The 23,283-nt window shown below is 37.6% G+C and overlaps 1 protein-coding gene across 1 annotated transcript in view; it reads left to right on the forward strand.

Annotated features, from left to right (window-relative positions):
* The window catches only part of GRIN2A (glutamate ionotropic receptor NMDA type subunit 2A), a 149,781-nt gene extending 142,258 nt beyond the window's left edge, over positions 1-7,523 (forward strand). Inside the window, exons 12-13 of the mRNA XM_042864439.1 lie at positions 4,007-4,245; positions 5,733-7,523. Of these exons, the coding sequence (XP_042720373.1) occupies positions 4,007-4,245; positions 5,733-7,523 (2,030 nt within the window). The remainder of the gene's footprint in view (positions 1-4,006; positions 4,246-5,732) is intronic.
* Positions 7,524-23,283: the final 15,760 nt, after the last annotated feature.

A 23,283-nucleotide genomic window follows, 5' to 3' on the forward strand; every position in this document is an offset into this window, starting at 1 on the left:
AAATAGCATCAGTGAAACATTCCGTAAGGCAAACAGCTTTAAGCATGGTGGGCCATCATTTGGGAAGGTGCTGGCTCTGTTTTGGGAAGGTGTTTGATGAACAAACTGAGAACCAAGAAATGAAGGCAGGGCCTTGCAAGAGGTTGAGCTAGGAATGGAAATTCTGGCAGCCCCAACAAGCACCTCTGAGAGCTGACACTTCTCTAGGGAAAGGGGCAGTGATGAGAGCTGCAGAATGGGAGCATGTTTTTCAGCTCAGGATAGCAGAAGGGTCAGATATTTCCCAGAGCATGCAAAAAAGGCTAAAGGCTGTGATGAGGAAAAGTGTAATTCTACCCTTTGATCTGTATCTTGTCTGTGTCTGGATAATGTTTTTCTTGTCAGATAAGCTAGAAGTGTTGAACTAAATGTAGACAGAAAAGCACTTCTGGGAAGTTCAGAGTCAGCACAGCCAAACAACTGTGTAAACAGAGCTAAAGCAAAGCACACCACATAGAAACCACCCCAAGAGAAATTTACAGGGACCTTTTTATTGTTTGCAAAAACTTTGTAAATAGTCTTAAACTACCACTGAGAGCTAGAATTCTGCAGTTTGTTTGAGAGGGCCATACTGCATTGTAAGTGAATAATGCAACCCCTCAGCACCACTGAGATAAAAAAAATAATAATGTAATAGTTGCTTAAACTGAGTCTTACATTGTAAATGAGGCAGGCCTTATATAAATATGATTATGTAAATTAAAATATTGATACATATCTTACTGTAGGCACCAGTTATCTATGAATTTTGCAGGTGAGCTGTACTGTGACCATGTTAAACAGAAACTAACACTAGTTTTTTATTTTATTTTATTTTATTTTATTTTATTTTATTTTATCAAATATATTGGAACCATTCATTTTGTAATCTTGTGCCATAATGCTACGTTATATGGCATTGTTATATATATGTCTTATATAGCATTATTATATCATGCTATTCCATCACATAGTGCTAACATGCTATAACCTACATAGTAGTGTCATGATGTACTTTGCTACTGAAATCTGGAACAATTCTATCAATATCTTGGATATAAAACAAAAAATGGACAAGAGGGGCAACAAAAAGATCAGGCTTTTTTTTTTTCCTCTCCTAGTTTTGTAGATCAGCTGGGCCAAAGAGTTATTACAGCTAAAGGAGTAACTTTTGTGTGTCTGTGTCATACATACATGTGTGTACATGTATGTACATACACACTGGAAATGATTCATACACTAGAATGCCAGCCTAATCTGTCCATTCCTAGATAATATCATTTAATAAATATGACAGTCCAATGATTCACAGCGCTTTATGATCTATAAAATTGTACTGCATTACTTTTAGCTACTAATTAACAGTCATTTCTGTCACTATCAGATATAATGAAAGGGCTGTTACAACAGCAGGATCTGTGAGACCTTGGGATGCTTTGTTCTTCATAGCTTAGCAGGGTGCTGCTACTTGTCTCAACTCAAACAAGCCCAGTTTGTTTCCGTAGTGATGTTTTTGGAAAGGTTAGTGGATTATCAATAGTCGCTTCAGATGTACAAGCCAAAGGGAAGGAACACATGGGAAACTAATGAAAAAGAGGTTTAAAGTCTTCTCTGAATTTTGTAAAAGGGCACAGCAGTCAACTCAAATTGATGTTTGACAATCCTGGGAGGTGTGTATTTTCTTGTGGGAAATAACGAGGGCTGATTGTCAGAGCTTCAGCTACTAACGCCCAAACCAGAAATATCACTGTCTTTGGACTCAAATTTTTTTGTGTTCCGTAGCCTGTGAGTTTTATTCATAGACCCTGGGGAGGGCTTGAAAGATGGACGAGGCAAGTAGTCCAATGAGGTTTAGCACGTGTGCATATATACCAAACAAATCCAAATGTTCCAAGACGTAGAAGTGCACAACGACCCCCAGATAGCTGTGTACTGATTGTGCAATATCCATATGGTTACAATTAATAATTTATTGTGCTTATTTCCTGGATTAGATGCCTTTTAAATATTCATGAAATTGACTTTCTTCTTAGGGGATGTGCTGAGGTGTTTTGAAGATTGAGCACTGTAATTTGAGAGAAGTCACACGGCCTTTTTCAGGTGTAGAGGTTCAATTCATGCTTCAAGCACAAAACTAAACTCAGAATTAACTCAAAACTGAATAATCTCTTGCAAATTTGTGAAATGCCTTTCCTAAAATGCCCCAGTGCTTGTCTTTTCTGCTTCAGTATTTCCTTTACATTCCCTGAGAATCCATTTCTCCATTGCATCTTGCTTTCCACTTCCAACTCACATATCCAAATTATCTGTGGGCTGCAGTTTTCCTATTGCCCAGGCACTCTATCCTTTTAAAATTCTCTTGCACAGCAAGTCATTGATCTTTTCGTCTGGCTTGAAGGTAGCTGAAAAGTCAGTATAGCTTTTAGCCATTTTTTCCTGATCTTTACTACAATGCTCTCTGGATTACAATACAGAAGATGCATTTCCTAATTCCTCGGTAAGGATTAGCCATCAGAAGCATGTGAATTCATCCCCCACATTGAAGCCATATACTGAACTGTTTTGGCCCTCTCTATTATTTGGACAGAAATTTATGCCTATTATTAAAAATAATAATAGATTTACTCAGCTGACTGTATTCCCAAGAGAGTAAAAAGACATATGTATGCATTTGCAATGCTACAGTAAGTAGAACAGCAATAGTGTGTAAAAATATCATACGATACAATATAAAAAAACAGTCTTTGCAGTAACAAATGTGATTTCTCGCATATCTCTGTCCATGTTGGCAGCTGCTGCTAAATGATAGCGTCCTTCATCGAAGGCCAAATCTCTTGTGGGAAATACAGATGCTAAGACTAACAGGGAGTTGATCTGCTTGTTTAGTTTTAAGTAAAGTAAATGGTTTAATTACAATAAGATGCTGTATAGCCAGAACCAGAAAACAAGACTGCTCTGTGATATTTATTTTCCTGCTGCTGCTCAGAAGGCAGCAACAAAAGGCCAAAGGAGACTGCAGTGGGAGAGTTGTGAGGTGGGGAGCAGAGAAAGGTGTGCAGGACTCAGCCAGAGCGAAGCTGGAAGGGAGCATGGGGCAGGGAGAGTGTTTGCAGACCCTGCATCACCCAGCTTTCTGGCTGGAAGCAGGGAAAACAGAAAGCATGAAGAAGGACTGTATTTGAGAGAGACAAAAATAAAGAAATGTAAATAGGAAAAGACATACTGCATGCATTTAAGCATTCATGTCAGCATGTTGTTTTCTACAAAAGCAGGCAGTTTATGAAACCCAGTAGAATTTTTTTAGAATGACACTTGTATTTCCTCGCTCCCTGTATGTACGGGCTGGGTTACAATCTCCTGCTTCACATTCCCAGTTTTACATCAGTGTGACCTGTAAATATTGTGCTTTGTGTAATTTTCCATCCAGTGTTGGTGATTGCCATTGCTTTGCCATGAAGCTATTTGGTGGAAAATCCACAAAGTTTTGACAAATTGCATCTTCTCTTTCTCAAATCGATCTTTAAAAGTATCTTGTAGATAAGGAAGTGACTGAAGACATAATCTCTGGATCAGTTTAGGTATTAGTGAAATGCAGCCAGCTACAAGAGGAAATGTGATTGATAACTGCAGTAGCGATGGCCCAGTGAGGCATCCAGAGCAGCCCAATGCTGAACCTTGCTGTTATCACTTATGCTGATTTTCATAATTTGTCATTTAATCTTTTTTGATTGGATTTTCTGTGTTTTAACACCCAAGACCATCTGACTGAGTTAGGAGACTGGTGTGCAAAAATACATAAGGGATGCGTGAATGAAAAGTATATGCACAGGTAGGCACGTGGAATGTAAGGTCTTTAAGAAGGTTCAGAAATGAGGCTTCACAAATGAGGCATTAAAAGGTGCTGTATTTTTCAGTTTGCAAAGACTTTCTAGTGTTGTGACAATTAATTTTTTGCATTCTAACAGTTTTGACTCCTTGCTCTCCCTAGGTGAAATGGAAGAGTTAGAAACCCTGTGGCTGACTGGTATTTGCCACAATGAGAAGAATGAAGTCATGAGCAGCCAGCTGGATATTGACAACATGGCAGGAGTCTTTTACATGCTTGCAGCAGCCATGGCGCTCAGTTTAATTACCTTTGTCTGGGAGCACTTATTTTACTGGAAGCTTAGATTCTGCTTCACTGGAATCTGCTCTGATAGACCAGGATTATTGTTCTCAATCAGCAGGGTTAGTATTCTTTGCATTTCACCCCTTCAGGCAATTGACAGTATGAGCACTGCCTCCCTAATACACTTTTCTTTGTATTTCCACCTGGACATTTGAAATACTTGTTTACAACACTGACAAAGTGATCAATGACCTTATTATGTTCTGGCACTCCTGGGGAAGTCTTTTCTCCAATGGATTATTCTACCAGATTAATTATCATGTCAGGATAATTGTTAATCAAATGCTAGAAATGTAATATATTTAAGGGAGATTTTGATGTGGGAAAGGCAGAGCTGCTTATATTCAAGAATACTCACCCTTCCTCGACCCCCCCCCCAAAAAAAAAGAACAAAAAAAAACAAACCAAAACCAACCCCACAACCAACAAAATAAGCACTAAATTAGTGACAGATATTAACTCTCAGGTTTGTGTACTTCATAAACATTTTAAGTGATAAAAGTACTAGACTAGTTTTTAAGTAGGCTTTTCTTGATAGCTAACTTATATAAGAGAAAGAGTCGAACACAAGTATCATTTGTGTTTGGTTAGACAGTAAGACAATTTTTAATAATACCAAATCCAAAGCAGATTTACATATCCCAATAATTAATGTGAGCAGTAAGATAAAGGAAGTAAGTGCTTGTTCTCAAACCTTTTGACAAATCTATATTTCTTATTTAATTTTTTAAGTGTAGTGGTTCATTAGGTAATGGACTTTGCAGGTGTTTGTCTATAGCTGAGGAGAGCAGAAAATGATTAAAAAGAAAAGCTTAATTTCTTAAAAAAATGTGCTAACATTACCTTTTAGAGTAAATCTGATTGTATTGGAAGTGCACTAAAACATTCTGCCCTAGCCTGTTGGAGATTGCCTAGTAAAGCATAAATGCTTACATCTTTATGTTTTGTATTTGAAGTTTATACTTTGGGCTTCAGTGTGAAACTCAATCTTCTCTGGTAAAAAATACTTATTTAAAAGGCAAATTTCACAGGATCCAGGATATCATTCAAACTCATAAAAGCCACTAAACAGGTAAGAGTTACATACAGGATGGACTTGAACCATTTGTCCCAGATGAACTCAATTTCAGGCTTAGAAAGAACTGAAGAGCGCCATAACTTCTAGTAGCCTTACTGCATGCCTCTTTTGGAGCGGTAATTTAATCATTGCTTTGGAAAAATAGAATTTCCATTAATGAAGGTTAGCTATATTTTATGATGGCATTAGGGAACCTTTTGAGGTTCCCTATAATCCTGTTGTCTGGAATAAAGTATGGGAGGCCAACACAGACCACTGGTTCGTAAAATACTGGCAATCGTCCTTTACATTGCCGGTGGATTATGGCAGAAACTATTCTTCCATATAGATCTAAACAAATACTACAAGAATAGGTATATGCCTTTTACTAATTAAATAAGCAATGCTTTATTGCCAATGAAATTGGATTGAAAATATTTAAAATTTACATATAGTAATTTAATTTGTTTTATATAATTCTTATTACAGGGTATTTATAGCTGCATTCATGGAGTACACATTGAAGAAAAAAAGAAGTCCCCTGACTTTACTTTGACCAATTCCCAAACCAACATGTTAAAACTACTACGAACAGCGAAAAATATGACCAATATAAATCCTTCAAGAATTAACTCCCCCAAAAGAACAGCTGATTTTATTCAGAGGGGTTCCTTGATTATGGACATGGTCATGGATAAGGGAAACTTGATCTTTTCTGATAACAGATCCTTTCAGACAAAGGACAACTTTTTTGGTGAAAACATGAGTGAATTGCAGACACTTCCTGGCAATCGACACAAGGACAATCTTAACAACTATGTTTTCCAAGGTCAGCATCCTCTCACACTGAATGAGTCCAACCCAAATACAGTAGAGGTTGCAGTAACAACAGAAGCAAAAGTAAACTCCAGACCCAGGCAACTTTGGAGGAAATCTGTTGAATCTTTACGTCAGGAATCTGTACGTCAGAGTCAAGGTTCCCAGAGGGAAAACGGGTCAGATGAAAACCGGCAACTTTCAGTGAAAAGCCAAAGATATCTTCCTGAAGAGATTGTCCATTCAGATGTATCAGAGACATCAAGCCGGGCTACTTGCCATATGGAACCTGATAACAACAATAAGCACCACAAAACCAAGGACAATTTTAAAAAAAGAACAGTAGCATCAAAATACCCAAAAGACTGTAGTGAAGTGGAACTGACATATCTGAAAACCAAACAGAGCTCTCCACGGGATAAAATCTACACAATTGATGCTGATAAGGAGCCAGGATTCCGCTTGGACACACCCCAATATATCGAAAACATTGTCCTTCCAGAAACTATAGAGTATCCTGATGTTTATCAAGATCACAATGACAACTACAGGAAAGCAGAACATGCTAACAGGACTCCCATGCATAATGAAGACAGTCTTCCAAATAATGATCAGTATAAACTTTATGCAAAGCACTACAGTTTAAAAGATAAAAATGCTTCCCTAGTTGACATGAATGATAGATACAGACAGAATTCTACCCACTGTAGGAGCTGTCTTTCCAATTTGCCCACTTATGCGGGACATTATTCAGGCAGATCTCCCTATAAATGTGATGCATGCTTGCGGATGGGGAACCTCTATGATATTGAGGAAGATCAGATGCTGCAGGACACAACGAACTTATCACTTCCTGAAGAAATATATGACCATAGTTGGTCACAGAATAATGCTCTGCAATATCATAAAAAAAACAAGTTGAGGATTAGCAGGCAACATTCATTTGATAATATTGCTGATAAGTCCAGGGAAATTGATCTTGGAAGACCTTCTCGTAGTATAAGCTTGAAAGATAAAGAGAAGTTTCTCCAAAGTAGTCCATATGCAAGCATGTTTAGTGTTCCCTCAAGCAAACTGTTGAGCAACAAAGCCTCACTTTTAACCCATGCTCTAGAGGACAGTAAGAGGAGCAAGTCCCTGTATCCCATTCACTCAGAAGATAATCCCTTTCTGCACTCGTATCGTGATGACCAGCACTTATCTCTTAGGCGAAATCCAGCTGATCTTTATAAATATTCGTTACCATCCAGAGGAAGAAATGATAATTATTTCAGGTCATCCATAAAGTCTACAGCATCATACTGTTCCAGGGATGGTCGGATCCATAATGACATGTACATTTCAGAGCATGTTTTGCCTTATGTTGCAAATAGGAATAGTGTGTATTCAACTCCAAGGGTTTTAAATTCCTGTAGCAATAGACGTGTGTGTAAGAAAATGCCTAGCATTGAATCAGATGTTTAAATTTTCCATGCACACTTATCTATAGGGAAAAATAGTTGCCACCATCTTAGAGGGAGAATATTTCCTTTAACAATATCCTGCTGTAGTAAATGATATGTAAACCTCTCCCTTTCTCAATGTACTTTTGTACACGAATAGGTGAACTTAGTATGCTCTCAACCATCTTTTTAAAATATGTCTTGTTGAAAAGGAGAAAAAATAGCCATTTATGTATGCTTTATATAAATGGCAAGCTGTACTGAAATAGCCCCAATATATGTTGGCAACTATGCTATTTTGTATCTGATTATTTTATAATTTTGGTTATTCTAATTTCTGTTGCTAAGTATCATTCAGTGTACTTTTGTCCTTAGAAATGTTTAATGATTTTCTAGTACCGGATAAGCAATATGGTATGCATGTAGTATGACACAGACAAAAAGAATTAGGAATGCATTTGCTAAGTTACAAAAATAAGACTCTTTAAAAGAGACCAGAGAGCTAGGCTTTCAAAAATATATTTTAGCTTCATAATCATTTTCAAAGAAGAAAAACCTTTAAAAAAAAAAAAAAAGAATCCAACCCAAACCCCAGGACCTTAATTAACAAAATACAGTGTGTTAGCACAAAATTAGTATGTTCATCGTAGACTGACAGAAAATAAATGGGAAGACTGTAGACCCAAACATGTGAACTGCTGTGTACCAAAAGGAAGCCCTGTGGATTTTGGTTAATGTTAATTTACAAATGCTTCTCTTATATTTCACATGCACTTGCCATTAGAAACTAAGTTCATTGAAAAGTCTGCAGTCATCTTGTCAAAAAATTCACAGCTGCCTAATCCAGAGTATATATTTTTAGCTATCAATATATGTCACTTATTGTGGAGTTCATTAGTAACCTTGAGACCTAATAAGTATGCAAGTTTGCATTTGCCCCTTACTGGTGATTACTCAGGGCTGTATAGTATTTATTTGATTCCTTCAGTTCCCAAACCAAATCCCAACCCACCACAGTTCTTTGTTCATAGGATGTTAGTGACATCTAATTAACTGTATGTTAGTATTACTAAAGCTGTTAATATGGTATCAAACATGAACAGCCATATGTTCAGTGTAATCAGCAAGGAATGCAATACCATTTATTTGCATATACCGTGAAGGATTAATGCCCTTTGTGGGCCTTCTTCTTTCTGGAATATCATGCATGTTTGTTGAACATCAGACCTTTTTTTTTTTTTTTTTTTTTTTTTTTAACCTCTCTAATCAAATCTGTCCTATAAATTGAATATATGCACACATCACCACTCACTGGTATGCAAAAACTATTCACGTTACAAGGCTGTATTCTTATATGACTTTTATTTCTACTGAAGATCAATCAGCATATTTCAGAAACAAAATGTGTGCTATGCATCCTTCCTCATCCCATAGCCATAAGGGAGTGTAAAAGGGAAAAGATGATGACTCTCTTGAGTAGAGTGTACAGTTGTAAATTGTAGTTAAATTAAAGAAGTAAATTGCTAATATATTTAAAGTATCAACAGGTAGTTCTCTTCCATTGTTCTGGTAGTCTAAGAATCACTCTGATTTTATTTATTTATTTGTCCATGTATGGGAAGTTTAGATGATTAGATTATTAAATTATTCCTTAGATTTCACTGAAAATCAGTGAACGAGGAAACCATTACCACTGTGAATTGGAAAATGTAAATATTACCCTGACTTTTCCCTAAACAAAAGTTATTTTCAATAGAATCATACTTACATCATCTGTAATTGTATATCTGCAAGTCAGAGTTACAGTATGCAAGTTGTTTAGTTTGGACTAGCATCCTTCAGATGAGAGCTGCAAATGGGAGGTAATATAAATGACATATAGTGATAGACAGAATATGGCCTATTGAATTTTTATTTACAATTTTTTTTGTTAAACAGATTTGAGCTGACTAATTACTAAACGATCCACAATGAATTCTTGATATTTACAAATGTATTTGTACTTTTGTCGTAATGGTGAAGGATGATATTTTGGAAGGAATGAAATGCAATGGGATTTGGGTTTTCCAAATCCCTTCCTAGCTTCCAAAAATCTCAGCATACTTTGTTATATTTATGTTCAGAAAGCATATCTATGGGCATCTGCACTCTGTCCAGAGCAAATATCTTTTGAGTATTTCTTGTTCGACATTTGGTCGCAGTTATTGGCCCTGATTCACATGATATGCTTTCTGGCTTCTCACTGGCTCTGGTTTTTATAAAAAGATCCTTGACTGCCCTTACAGGGATTCTATCTCAGGAATAGCTGTATGAACCAAGCAGAGATAGGATGTTTATGGATGGGATGGAGCACTACTATTCACAATCAAACCCCCTTTCCCATGTGCATACGCGTTTACCCTATTCATCTTAGGTCCATAGGAAGGAAAATGCACTAAAGACATAAGTATTGTTGTAACAAATATAATTAAAATATTTGAGGCAAATTTTAATTTCTAAATTATATTTAATTTCTAAATCATAGTAGATTAAACAAGATCTTAAGTGTTTGGAACCACCTGTGTTTTTCAGCAAATTGTCTGTTTGCTGATATCACACCAAAAACTACTGTGCAAGTTGCTGGGAATTTTACCAAGTGAATCATAAAACTCCATGGTGGCTCTTGTCTTTCACATCATCTGAAAGCACTCAGAATACTGTCTGCTCACTCCAAGTCTTTTGTAACTTCATCTTTATCTGCAACTAGACACCCATGCTTCAATATATAGACAAGTACTGTCTATAAAACTCTGGGAAAGAAAAGTTCCCATTTACAACATTTTCTAAATAAACTGTTGAGATCCAAATGCAAACATGCTAAACCCAGGTGAATTTATCCTTCTGTGAAATGTTCAGGCAAATTAGCTAAAAAGAAGTACACTGCAGTGTTTGCTTTTTCTGATTTGAGATTTCTGGTGACTGTAGAGATTGGTTATCTACAAAATACAATCCCACACCAAACCAAATTAAAGAGACAGAGGGAAGACTTGATAATGTTGCACAGCAGTTGTTCACATGGAAATAAACTATGCTGCCTTAAAAGAAAGAGATTAAAAAAAAAAAAAAGGATACTGAAAGTAGAGGGATAAGAATCATGCATGTGTTTGCGGTTTTGATCTTGGCATGTAATATGTCTGAATGAAGGGGGAAGAAAAGGCTGAAGTGCAGGGTTGTAGCTAGAATAGCTAGTGTGGTTGGTGATGTATACATGTAAAGAAGAAGAAGCTGAGAAATTGAAGGAAAAGCTCCAACAGTAGAGCCACAAGCCACAGCTTGTGAGGCTCAGCTGTAGGGCATATGGAACTCTGAATATTGCCTGAGCTTTGTTGATATATTTGCACTGACTTTCAATTAAATTGAGATCAAGACTTTCTGTATTTCCCTCTCTCTCACTCTAGCTGCTGCTATACTTGAAGAGGAGAAAAGAATCTTCCTGCATAAGTGGCCATCCTTTCTGTACCTTTCTGGATGGTGCTGGTGACTTGTTACATTTTCCTGATTACAGCTCTAGCAGATTGTTGGTCATTCCTATCACCAAGATTTCCCGTGACTCCAGCTGGAACTGAATCAGGCTGTAAATGATATGGGCCGTTCTTGGTAGCATGTCCCGTAGTGTTACACTGCTCCTGGACGACAACTTTTATGGAGGCAGGATATTGAATTGCTGAGGAATGAAGTAGGTACATGGAGGTAAAAACAGCTATGTAGACATTCCTGCCTCTTGCTTTTTTCCTCTTTTAAAGACGTTGTAGAATTTCTTCATGTTTTTATCTTCCCCTTTTCACCACAGTGCATTTTCCTTTTCCTTTCAAATGAATTTTGTTTTCTGCTTGTGTTTTGTAGAGCAGTGTAGCCACCCACTAACTTAAAAGCATGGAAATAAGATACTTTAATATATAAGATAAAATTAAGGAAATTAAGAGTTCTTTGTATTTCTGGAAATTTTCAATGTTTTGGCAGCTTTCGCTCAGAATTCTTTATTTTGCTACTTTACAAGCCCAGTTAGGAAAAAGAGTGCTGTGGACACACTGAATCCAAATCACCGCCAGCCCACCATGTTTTGGCAGCATCTCATGAACATGTCTCTCTCTTTGTGGTCATTCAGGAACACTTAGTTAAATTAACAGTTACAATAAAGCTAAGGCAAATTAGTAGTTGTTTTTTGTTAGTTTTTTTTTCCTGATGAAAACGAATTTTTTTACATAGTTCCTAAGGTAGCAAAAGCTAGAGGTATGTATGTAGCATTTGGGTTTCTCTGCTGGAAGGCTAAGCTCTTTGTGTTTCCAGTGTAAGGAGAGAAAGAGAGAAAGCTCCCTCCTGATGGCAGTCAGAGCACTGGAGGCTTGGAAGTAGTTGTGTTGATGTGTCTTGAAAGCATTTATATCTCTCTGCAGATATTTTAGGAAGCATGGGCACTAATGAGAGATCTCAGGCGTGCTTACTAGAGTAGTGGACTATTTATCCCAGCCTCAAAATCTGCTCAGTTGAGTCTGTGAGTGCCAGTTTACACCTTGCAGATCATATAGATTCCTGTGCTTATTCAATATCTGCTAAAGTTGCAGCTGTCTGTTGTGGATTCTGCAGTTCTTCCAACCTAAACAGTATCATCCTTTTGCTTTATACCCTGTGACTAACCAGCATGAAATAAAAGTGTTAGCATCTCTTCCCTGTAGAATAACTTGCTATTTTTATATTTCTTCTGTGTAGCATATGCATCTTAAGATACAGTGATGGGGAAGACTTTAGTACCACTCCTTCCCTTGTTGAGTTCACCAACAAAAAACAGAACAGGAATTATGATACAGGTCTTAGAGTCAGGCTGGATGTAGGAAGAATTAAAGAGTGAATGTTTTTGTTGTTTTACTTTGAATTTAATGTGTTATGTATGAAACCTAGTGAAAACAGATATTTTATTATGAAGTCCTCTTAGTTAAAAGAGAACAGCATCCATTGTGTGACTTGGGTAGTTTGTGTTAAGTGTTAATCATCACATTCTGTGCTTCTGTCAAAATGGAGTGTTGTGAATCCACTTGCTAAATTTTGCCTTTCCCAGCTCTAGCTTTTTTTTAGCTCAAATATCTGGCTCTAATTTTAGCTCAAATATCCTTCTGAAGTAGGTGTATTTCCTGCATAGGGCAGTCTGGTTTACAACATAAAAACAGTTTTCTGGTGACATGCTTAATTCACTTGTTTTACTGATGTTAATTTTTTTAATCAAAACATTTTTTCCTATTGAGAGTGGAACCTTCGAATTAGTGCTGAAGGATCTTCTGAAAGAGTGTAAAGGTCTTTCAAAGTATGACTCTACGGTATGATCCATTTCCCTGCTCAGTAGAACCTGTACCACCTTGCTTAAACATATTAGCAAAATGCTAGTAGTGATTCTCAATAGGAGGGAGCACAATTTAATCCCTATTGTGTACTTATTTGTGGACGTAAATGCAAATGCAGACAGACAAAGGTTATGGTATATAAAAGACTCCACCTGTTCTAGCTGAAGTCTCCTGCAGAGCTCTGGTTAAGTTACACAAGAGTAGCCTCAAGACCATCCTGTCTCTTCCATCGTTCTGATCGTGCCGACTTCTCTGTCTCATGTGCACATATTGTACATAGTGTAAAATTCTTGTTGACACTCAGCTGTCATTGTGAAATTAATCCCATTTCCACCTGTTCGCCTTCATTGCAGTGTAGCAGCAATGTCTGTGGGATGTAGAGGTGGTTGTTTGCGTTCACTGGTGTCTGCTCCTCTGTTCAGTGGGAGCAGAAATTCTGCCTTGCTTCTCTCTGCTCTGCTGGAGGAGGGTTACTGCACTGCTTGTAAATAAGTCTCTCAATCAAATCCAGCTTTTCATTTTATTTAATTTTTTGCCCTTCTTCACTAGACCTGCATAGAGAGTACTTTGTTGAAGAATATGCTCTCTTTGGAAGTCATGATTACAAGCATGCATCTCCCTGCAATGCAGCGAGAATGCACTGTTGTCTATGCAGGTTTGGGAGCTTTTTGGTTACATCCTGCAGGATGCCTCTACCCTGGTTAAAAGTGTTCTTAAAATGAATGCCAATCTAGACAGCTGTAAGAATCCACTGCTGATTACGTGATGATCTTGTCATATCTATCATTTAAGAACCAGAAATAACAGAAGTAAAATTAAGTTACCTCAATATTTAGCAGGATTTTGTTGTTTTCCACTTAAGTATTTTACTCATTTTCCTCAATTCTTTACCTGTATTAAATTAGTAGAAAATATAACTATGCTGTAGTCATGCAATATCATTATTAGCAGATAACCACACTGAATTGAGTACTACATATTTAAAAGAGATGATTTTTGACTCTCCAGCTCTTCAGAAGTAGTGGTAATCAGCAGTTATACTGTTAGATGTTTCATCCTTTCCCTTTTGTAATTAGCATTTGTTTTCACTGATATTTCAAAAATTATATTTCTGTGTGCGCGTTCTAAACTGTGAAAGTAAATACCAGTAAATATTATGATACTTATTCAGTGCACTGTAAAGTTCCAAGTGAGATGATAATTTGCCTGTGAATTAATGAAGGTTTCCTCACTTCTCACAAATGGTCCTGAGCTTTAATGTGGGCAAATGGTAATATTTATAGTTACATGAAATTTTAATGGAGAAAGTTCTTGTTTTGCACTTCTAGAACTATTAGAAGAAATGGTGTGTTTTTCTGAACAACTGAATTATGATCATACATTTTTAATTTAAGTATTGTACATTGCCATACATAAGAATAACCCTTTTGAAGAGCTTTGTGTTAATCGTCACTACAGGATTCTTTAGACTGAGAATCATTCATTAAGCCTGTTTTATAATGGCATCTAATGGCAAAACACAGTTTGGAAATATATTTTGGATTCTGTTTCTCACTGTATTTGGACTCATAGTTCTGCAATTGAAGGCCCTCACAAGGTTCCTATGCCCTTTGCTTTGGGGAAGGAGACTTCTCTTGTTCATTGATGGAACAACATTAGAGGAGTCAAAAAAAGAATTTGGAGTATGTGTTGGTCAATATTTGAAATGTAAATTATGTTCAAAATGAAAAAAGGAGGGAAATTGGAGGTTCACAGTTATCCACACTAGGGAATGGTCTGTGATGGGCAGCAAAGTGCGGTTTCTAGAAGCTAATTTTTAATGAAGGTGATTTGAATCCTGCTGGAGATTATAAATCACTGAAATAAAAAAGAGAGTTTCTTATTTCTTTTTGTTTTTTAAGCCAAAGTCTTTATATTGTCATACGAGGTTTCGCAGGAAAATGGGCCAAAGAATACAATTAAATATGCAAAAGGTTAATCCTATGGAAATGGATATCCTGTCATCTTGATGTGCCAGAGCATATCAGTGGTAACAGGAACAATGCGTGTAATTTTCCTGTATATTGCTATGTAGGTTGCACTATTTTGAATTATACAAGCCTGATATTTTAATTACCAAATACCAGAAGAAAGCTGTTTATTAATAGTTTTTAACCTAAATATGTATACAGTATAAACACGTGTGCGTGCATACCCTTTCCCACCCAGTCATATATGAGTAATCTCCCAAATGTGGGGCACATTCCAGCAGTGCTTTATTGTAACTGATTCTCTACTCTCCTTTCCAAATCTCCTAAAGCCACCAATTCCCTAGCAGCATTTACTGTAGCGTTTGATGCCTATTGCTGAAGAGGCTGAGGGACTTGCTGGGGATCAGGAATGCCAGGATGCGAAAATAAATGAGAGTTTCTCTCTGAAGGAGCTGGAAATGGTACTTGCTGACATTTCCATATATGCAGGCATGTCTTCTTGTGCTATTTTGAGGATTAATGACCAGAGACAGTCTATTGGCCCACTGGTCCAGATGTTAAAATTTTGTATCAATTTATGTGATCCAAGTGTGGTCATTAAAAACATTATTTACAATAGCTGAGGAAGAATAGTTAAAACCCAAAATTTCCAGGAAGGATCAGTGGGTGTGTGTACCAGTGGAGGCCATTCTATTCATCCATGCAGACTGCAGTTTTCAAAATGTATTTTGTACAGAGGCAGTATTTAGCAGTGATGCTTGTTAGTAACTTCTTGGTGCACGGGCTTTTGGCCATTTTATTACTATATGAAAGTCTTGACATAGAGATGGTGATATTTGGCTTCTTTTCTAAATTCAGAATGCTCTAACCAAAACTTATGATAAAAAATTGCCATGGATTCATTTATTTGAAGTTACTCCTGAGCTTTTTTTTCAAAGGGAGCATTGCATAATTAGTCATTTTTTCCCATACTTACACAGGGAAGCAGAAAATTTGGTATGGTCAGCATTTCTCTATGACTCATTGCAAGTGTGTCTTGGAGAAGGACTTTGTTCCAACTCCTTTCTCTGCAGTAAGAACAATTTTTGTTATCTTGTCTTTATCCAGCCTAGATCTGGATTTCTACTATAGGCAAAACACTATTTGACTTAGAGATGTGCGAGTGCTTGATGGGAGAGCACGTTCTTAGTGTGGGTCGTGCTCAGAGTTAAAATACCAAAACCAAACCTCATGTTGCAAAGGTGGGGAAGTTGCATCATGTAAAATTGCGTGCAGCTAGAAAGGAAACTTGTGCAATTTTTAATAAGAACTGTTTACAATTTATACTTTATATCAGCTATACTATTTTAAAATAGTCTTATTTATTTCAGAGCGTCCATTTTGCTCTGATGAAGAACAGCTTGATCTCTCTGTCTTCACACCTCACACCCACATGCACAGTGTATTTTGTGTCTTCCCTGAACAAACCAGAAGGTACAAACAGAATTCATTACCATTAGGCAGACTCCTACCTGATTTTTATCCAAGCATGCTACTTTTATGCAAAATTTGCATCCATACATTCTAGGTTCTTTAGAAGCATTTCACCTGTGAGCTAACACTGTTAATTTTAACTCATGAGAGTTGAATTTACACTAAACTGGGCATTTCATGCTTTGTTTCAGCCTCTGTAAAGATGTTTTGCTGACTAAGATGAAACACAAATATTTCTGTGTGCTGCTAAACAAAAATCACCAGAAGAATTTTAAAAGTTTAGCTTGCAGTTAAAAAAATATGTTTACCTATTTACTTGAATATTGTAAATGTAATGTGTTGTTCTGATTATTCCTTATATACATACATGTATATATTTGAAAGCTGTGTGTAAGCTTTATATAAATGTATGTGTATAAAGGTTTGGGTTTTTTTTTTTTAGGAATGAGGGGCAGGAGAAAAATTCAGCATTGTGACAAAAGTTCTACAAACATTTATTAACATTTTCCAGTAACATATTATTTTGAGTTTGACTGGAAGTTATTTGCAGTTGTACTCTGAAAAGAAAATTAAATGTAGCAAAAATTAATATTGAACCTTTGATCCTTTGGCGTCAGGTTAGTTTCATGTGTATCTTGAAAAGAATTGACAATATTAACTCTGTTTTCTTCTCAGAAAGAAATTATTTGGTACACTTGGAAACGTATTCTTATTCTGATGGGGAAAAGGCTCTACGTGTACCAATCTTGTTGCACAGAGCAGTAACCTACACTGCAGCTAAAGAAGTTCACATTCCGTAAACAGCATCTTACCAGAAATCCTGGAACCATTTGGTTCCATACACAGTAAATTAAAAAGCCTATCACTGCTGCTACTTAGTGCCATTTACCGTAACATCCTCAAGAGCGTAGTATTGCAAAGTAAATTTCATAAATTTCCTATTGCTAGCAAAGAATAGCAGAGGTTTGAAGACCTCTGTGCACCCAGGGAAATTAATCAGGACATTAGAGTAGAAAAAAAATTATCTTGAAAGTGGAATAAAGGATGAAATAATTCATTTTTCACAGGATCCAGAATTTTACGATAAAACTCATAGCGCAATGGATTGTTCAAAAGGAAAGGTTTTTTGGGGGGAAAAAAAGAAGAATTAAAAACTAGTTTTGGCATTCCAATTACTGCCTGTTTCATTAGATAGGGTTAGCAAAATGAAATTAATTTTAATACGCAGGTGTCTGCACAGACAATTTAAACTGCCATGCTATGGACACACGCATACACCCAGCTACCCCTGCACCCATCTGTCCATGCCTTTAAAGCCCTGGTTGTAGTAGGATCTCCCCAACAGCACACAGTGCTCCCCAAAGGGGCTGGGAGTCGTGTACCTCTCCTGCATTACGCGTACCATCACACAGCAGTTCTCCCCACCCACCTTTTAACCCAGTGCATGACTGAGTGCTAATACTGTATAAATATTTTGAAACATATCTAAAACAGATGTTTGCTTCAAACTTTTTATGATAGAGAAATATATAATGATTATGGTTGTCATACAGAATTGTATTGTGTTCTTCATTTTTGTTAAATGTGTAGAAAAACATTAAGGGAATGGGAGACTCGAATGTCTGTGTGTACCGAAATGTATATAACTATTTGGAGAAAACACACGTGCCAAGTATAACATGATGTAAAAAATGTAAATATATGAAAAATTCATTTTTCTAATAAAGATAATTTCTGCCAGTTGATATGAAAATGAACAATGGAATCATTCTTGTCTGTATTCCTTGCTAAATGGTAGAAGATAAGCGTCACCTGTGCATAAGGCTTATCTGTGTTTTTTTTGTATTTGATTTGAAAGGTGTTAACAGCCACGTGTTTTGAGTCATCTTTTGTTGTTAGGAATTATCTAAAGGTGAAGACGCCTGAAGCTAAGGCTGACAGTATAGACTTGATGTTCCCAGTTTAATTTAATTAATGAAAATGACAAAGACAATTAACTTACAAGGAATACATTCAGTGTGAGTCATGTCGTTTAAATGATGCTCCTGAACAGAGGGAGCAGAGAAGCCATAGGGCGAGGGTGGTCCGTTAATGCATGGCACCACATACATGGGGGCCCACACGTGGGAAAGAGATGCTCTTGGCTGCAGAAATGCAGGAGCTCTTTGGGTGATGGCAGAAGCAGCACCCAACCCCAGGAGGATGCATTGCTGGGAGGCAATGTGATTCTGTGATTCTGAGGCTGCTGTGCTCCAAAGAGCTGGAATATGGTGAGCCCTGGCCATGGCAGCACTTGAGCAGGTGAAAGCTGGGGAGAGCAAACCTGAGGGGGAAGTGGTAGTTATAGTATCACAGGATGGCTTGGGTTGGAAGGGACCTCAAAGATAATCTAATTCCAATGCTCCTCCTGTAGGCAGGGCTGCCAACTGCTACATTAAGCACTAGATCAGGCTGAAAATGGCAGAGATGTATCTGTCCTTGATATCAGCAAACTTGTTTGATGTTTCAGTTAATCAAGACTTCATTTAAAACAGGAGATTTAGTGAAGCAATCCAAATCTTTTTGAAGAGTTGTCCTTTTGCCAGGCCAGTGAGGCTGAAGGAGCGAGGTTCACATGAAGTTCCTAGGTGGTTCAGTATGACCCATTTTCAAGAATTTCAAATCAGTTAATGAAAGTCTTCCTTTATTAAATAAAATGAGCCTAAGCAATCATTCAGTGGTTAGAATAATGTTCTTCGAGGCAGTGGGATGAAAGCCATTATCTAAATTCAAAGCATCATTTTGATATGCATGCTTTATGTAGTGGAATATAAAAGTAATGGACAAGAGGTGAAGGTTGCTCACAGATCTCAGCAGAGCAGTCCTGCTTGTTCCCGTGGTAAACATGACTGCACAGATAATACGAGAGATGTGAAACTGAAATTCTCTTCTTAATGAAGTAAAGACTGCTGAGCTTTCTCTCATCTGCTAGAAGACAGTTGTAAAGGGATTCCTCTCTATTTCTATATAAACATTCCCATTTTGTGAAGCAGAGTAACAAACAGTGATCTGTATGGCTTTGTTCACCTGCTGTGCTGTCTCTTGAAGGCCCAGTTCAAGTCCTCCGGTCATTTAAAAGCAGCGGGAGTCGATAAAGGAAATGGGTGATGCAGGAAACTGCCGGCGTGCTTCCAGTCCTGAAGCACTGCTGTGTGGCTGGGGAGCTGGGCTGTTTCTCCTGCCTCACCTGCCACAGTAGTTTATATCTATCTGTGTGTGTATGAGTCAACTCAGTTTCAGCTTTGATTCCCTTGGAATCTGATTCAAAGGCAATCATATTCTCCCAGATAATTCTTTTGAACCTTTACTGATGTGCCTATGGCAACTGTCAGTCCTGCACAACTTTGCATATTAAAAAAAAACCAAAAACCACAAACTTAAGGGGTGACTGGGAAATTAACACTTTTTAAATCAGATATCTTGTGTATAGTAATGCCAGCAGCGTTCCTAGCAAACTGAGCAATTCACTAGCTATGAACACAAGTATCTTCCTCTTATTTGGGCCAAAACCCTAGTCTTGAGACCAACAGCTGAAGTCAACTTGTCTCTACACACAGGAACACCAAAACTCCAAATTGTGGTGCTTTTTTCCCATTGATCACATGTGCCACTTGTCTCTCTGCTTCCCCCAACAGTTCACAAACAGCTTCAACTTCCCTTTGTGGCCTTGTTGCAGTACAAAAAATCAAATCATGGTTCCCACCAACTGCATGAAATCTGTCCTGTGGTTTATCTTGTACTACTGCTGTTCTCCTCCAACTTGTGGTCTAATTTATTGATGATTTGATGTCTGTCCAGCTTACATAAGATGATTGATCATTTCAGAAGTTGACTGTACTATTTTCAAATCAGTATGCTCAAAATGTACTTATTAAAGGTAATCTATGGCACAACTGATGATAGTTCCTTAAGTATGGCAGTAACAATTATAATGCGCTGATGTTTCTTAACACTGCATGGGCAACAGGGGACAGTCATACAGAAGTTAGTTGTGATTAATGTAGTTTACACAAGGTTACTGCAAGGTCAAAGACATTTTCCAGCTATCTCCATGCAGCTCCAGGTATTCCAGGCTGTATTCTAGGAGCCTTGAAATCCAATTTGTGTTGCAAAAGTACAAGGTCTGTTGTTTTCTTCCTCCCTGTAGAGCAGACCTTTGGACACATTCAGTGAGATAACTGAGCATTTTCATGCTTCAAATGTTTAGGCCGGTAACATCTCACACATCATTTAAATAACCATGGAAGTTACAAAAAAGCTGAAAATCTGAACTTGAGTCTTTAGAGAGAAAAATACACCATCAACCATGTTTGAGTCTAAGTCCCTCTCTTTATAGAATTATATAGTTCCACTAATTACTTTGGGGACTGATGATGTTTGGCACTTCAGCCGGTTGGCTGTGATCAGCTCTCTCCTTTCACCCTGCATAGGGAAAAGCAAACAGGGAACCTAACGGAGATTTCTCTCTGATCAAGGGAGACACAGATTTTGGACAGGTTTTACTTTCACATCCCAAGATGGTATTGTTTCAACCAGTTGAGAAGTTTCCCAAATGAAGTAAAAGCTTCTCCATTTGTGCCACAATATTACAACGCTGGTTTTACCCTCCTCTTTCCCAGCAAGAGAAAAAATATCAAATGTGTAATTCTTGTGGCAGCTGAAATGCCTCTGAGCTTCTTTACTGCAGTTGCTAAGAAGAGACATTTGTGTACCTTGGAGAAAATAAAAGCAGAGAATAACTTTAATTTTCCTGCTTTCTTCTGAGAACAGAAATGCTGTTGCACTGAACTGACCACAGTGAGGATTTCCTTGTATGGACTTTGAAATCTGCAGAGTATATTAATCACTGTCACCAATTTAATTTAAATACACGTGAAGAGCTTATGACTAAAAGTAGGGGTGGGGATGATTTGGAGGGTTTTTGCTATGGGAGAAACTTTGGAATAGGAAAGACAGCTGTCAGGATTCTTACAAAGAATAGTGCAAATCTCTTTGAATGTGCCTCTCACCTGTAAGAACAGCTCATTCTCAATCTTTACCAAGTAAGGAAACTATTCAATATATTGTTTTAAGAAAAATCAAACATTAAATTGTTATGTTATTCAGATTTTGACCCTAATCAGAAAGGCTGGATTGATTTCTGAAAGAAAATCAGGTCATGTATTGCTCAGCATTAAACCACTGCTGCTCCCTTCCATGGATGCAGTATTATCTTAGCAAATGGAGCACCCAATGTGACCTTCGCTATATTTGTACTGCTTGCTTTCACATATCTCTTCTCTGAACAAAACAGCGCTACTCTTGGAACTTTCCTTCCAGTTTCTCATTCTCTCTGTCTACTCCTAACAGTTTTCTGTTTCTGTCCCTGCTAGAACATGATGGAAGTGTGAGCTCCACCTTGAACAAGAGCTGCAGGGTCAGCATATTTCCATGTGTTAGTTCTAAGTGCATTGTAATCTCTGTGTTCTTTTCTATTTCTGTCTCTACAAAAACTAACATTGCATTTATTTCTGCACTGCCACTCTGCAATGATTTCAGTATTCAGAGCATAATGACATCTATAACCTTTTTTTTTTCAGATGTTATTTTTGCACTCAAAACATTTGGATAGCTTAAATCATTTCCCTAGTGTATATTTATTTCCTGGCATTTCTAAACTTTTTTTTCTTAGTATTTGAGTCTGATAGGTCATTTTAGATATCGTTCAACTCAGTTTAGTTTTGAATAGCAGAGAAAGAATAGGTCCTCTGTGGGCTGAGGCCAAGGCTACAGCTTGCAGTTCTGTATGGGTTTCGTTGGGTCCATGTGCATACTTCTACGACCTGGATGCCTACGTGCGCTGCTGTTGCATTCCATGTGCTAAGGACTTTTTCAATTAATATTCAGCATCAAAAAAAGCTTCATTATGTAATGTGGTATGCTGGGTTAGGCCACTAAATGCTTTGAAGTCAGAGAATAAGAAAACTAAAGCTTAGGTTATCAAGAAACATGTTAAATATTGATGTTTTGAGAAAAATGACACACTTGTCTTCAGTTCTTACGAAAAAAAATCAGTTTACTTCTGTGAGAAGCTGTACACAGGCAGCAGAACGAGCCTAACAAGGAGAAATCGAGTCACTGTTGAAACCAGCCCTATTTGATCATGATGCCTTTCTGTATTCCTTGGGGCTTAGAACTTTCTTGCAGAAGCATTTTTGCTTTTTGAGAAAAGTAAGATGCAAGGTTATCTGCAGTGTGATATTTGTGCCCTCTTACTGTCTGTGCACTACTACTTAAGACTGCAATCCTGTGCCATATTTGCCTCAGTGCTGTATCAACAAAATCCTATGATTTTGCATAAGTAGGTGACATGTAGTTATTTACACATGGGTAACCTGCAGTGAACTAAATACAAATTACCTCCAAGCAAACTGCTTCCTGTTACCCCAGTGAGGATGCAGGGTCCCTTTGCGCAACATCCTACGTGTAGAGACTAATTAGGACCTGGGAACACTTCAGTACTAACTGCAAAGTGCTCCCACTGGCTTCACCAAAAGCTAAAGAGTCCCAGACACCACAGGGCTTTAGCAGTCCAGAAATGTGCCTGCTACTGGGGATTGGTGAGGGCTATTATTTTAGGGAACTGCTTCTGTGTGTGTGTGTGTGAGCATGACTGTTTATGTGTGTGGATACACATTTTAAAAAGTCATCTTCCACTCTAAATCCTCTCTAAAGTGAATGAAACACTCCCAATACCAAAGCCTTATTTGCTGACTTCAGCAGCAATCATAGGAGAGATATTTAAGGAGACAGCGGTCTTTGAGGTTGGAGGAACACTGCCTATGCGTGTCAAAAAGACCTTGATAATGCGGTGCTGTGGGTGGTTGGCCAGTTTGCATGCTAACAGTTTGTCCTGGATTAGGATGTAAAACCTTGCATTGTTTGGTCA

Source organism: Lagopus leucura, unplaced genomic scaffold (assembly GCF_019238085.1).
Source record: "Lagopus leucura isolate 7727_CA_CO unplaced genomic scaffold, USGS_WTPT01 Super-Scaffold_760, whole genome shotgun sequence".
Lineage (NCBI taxonomy): Eukaryota > Metazoa > Chordata > Aves > Galliformes > Phasianidae > Lagopus > Lagopus leucura.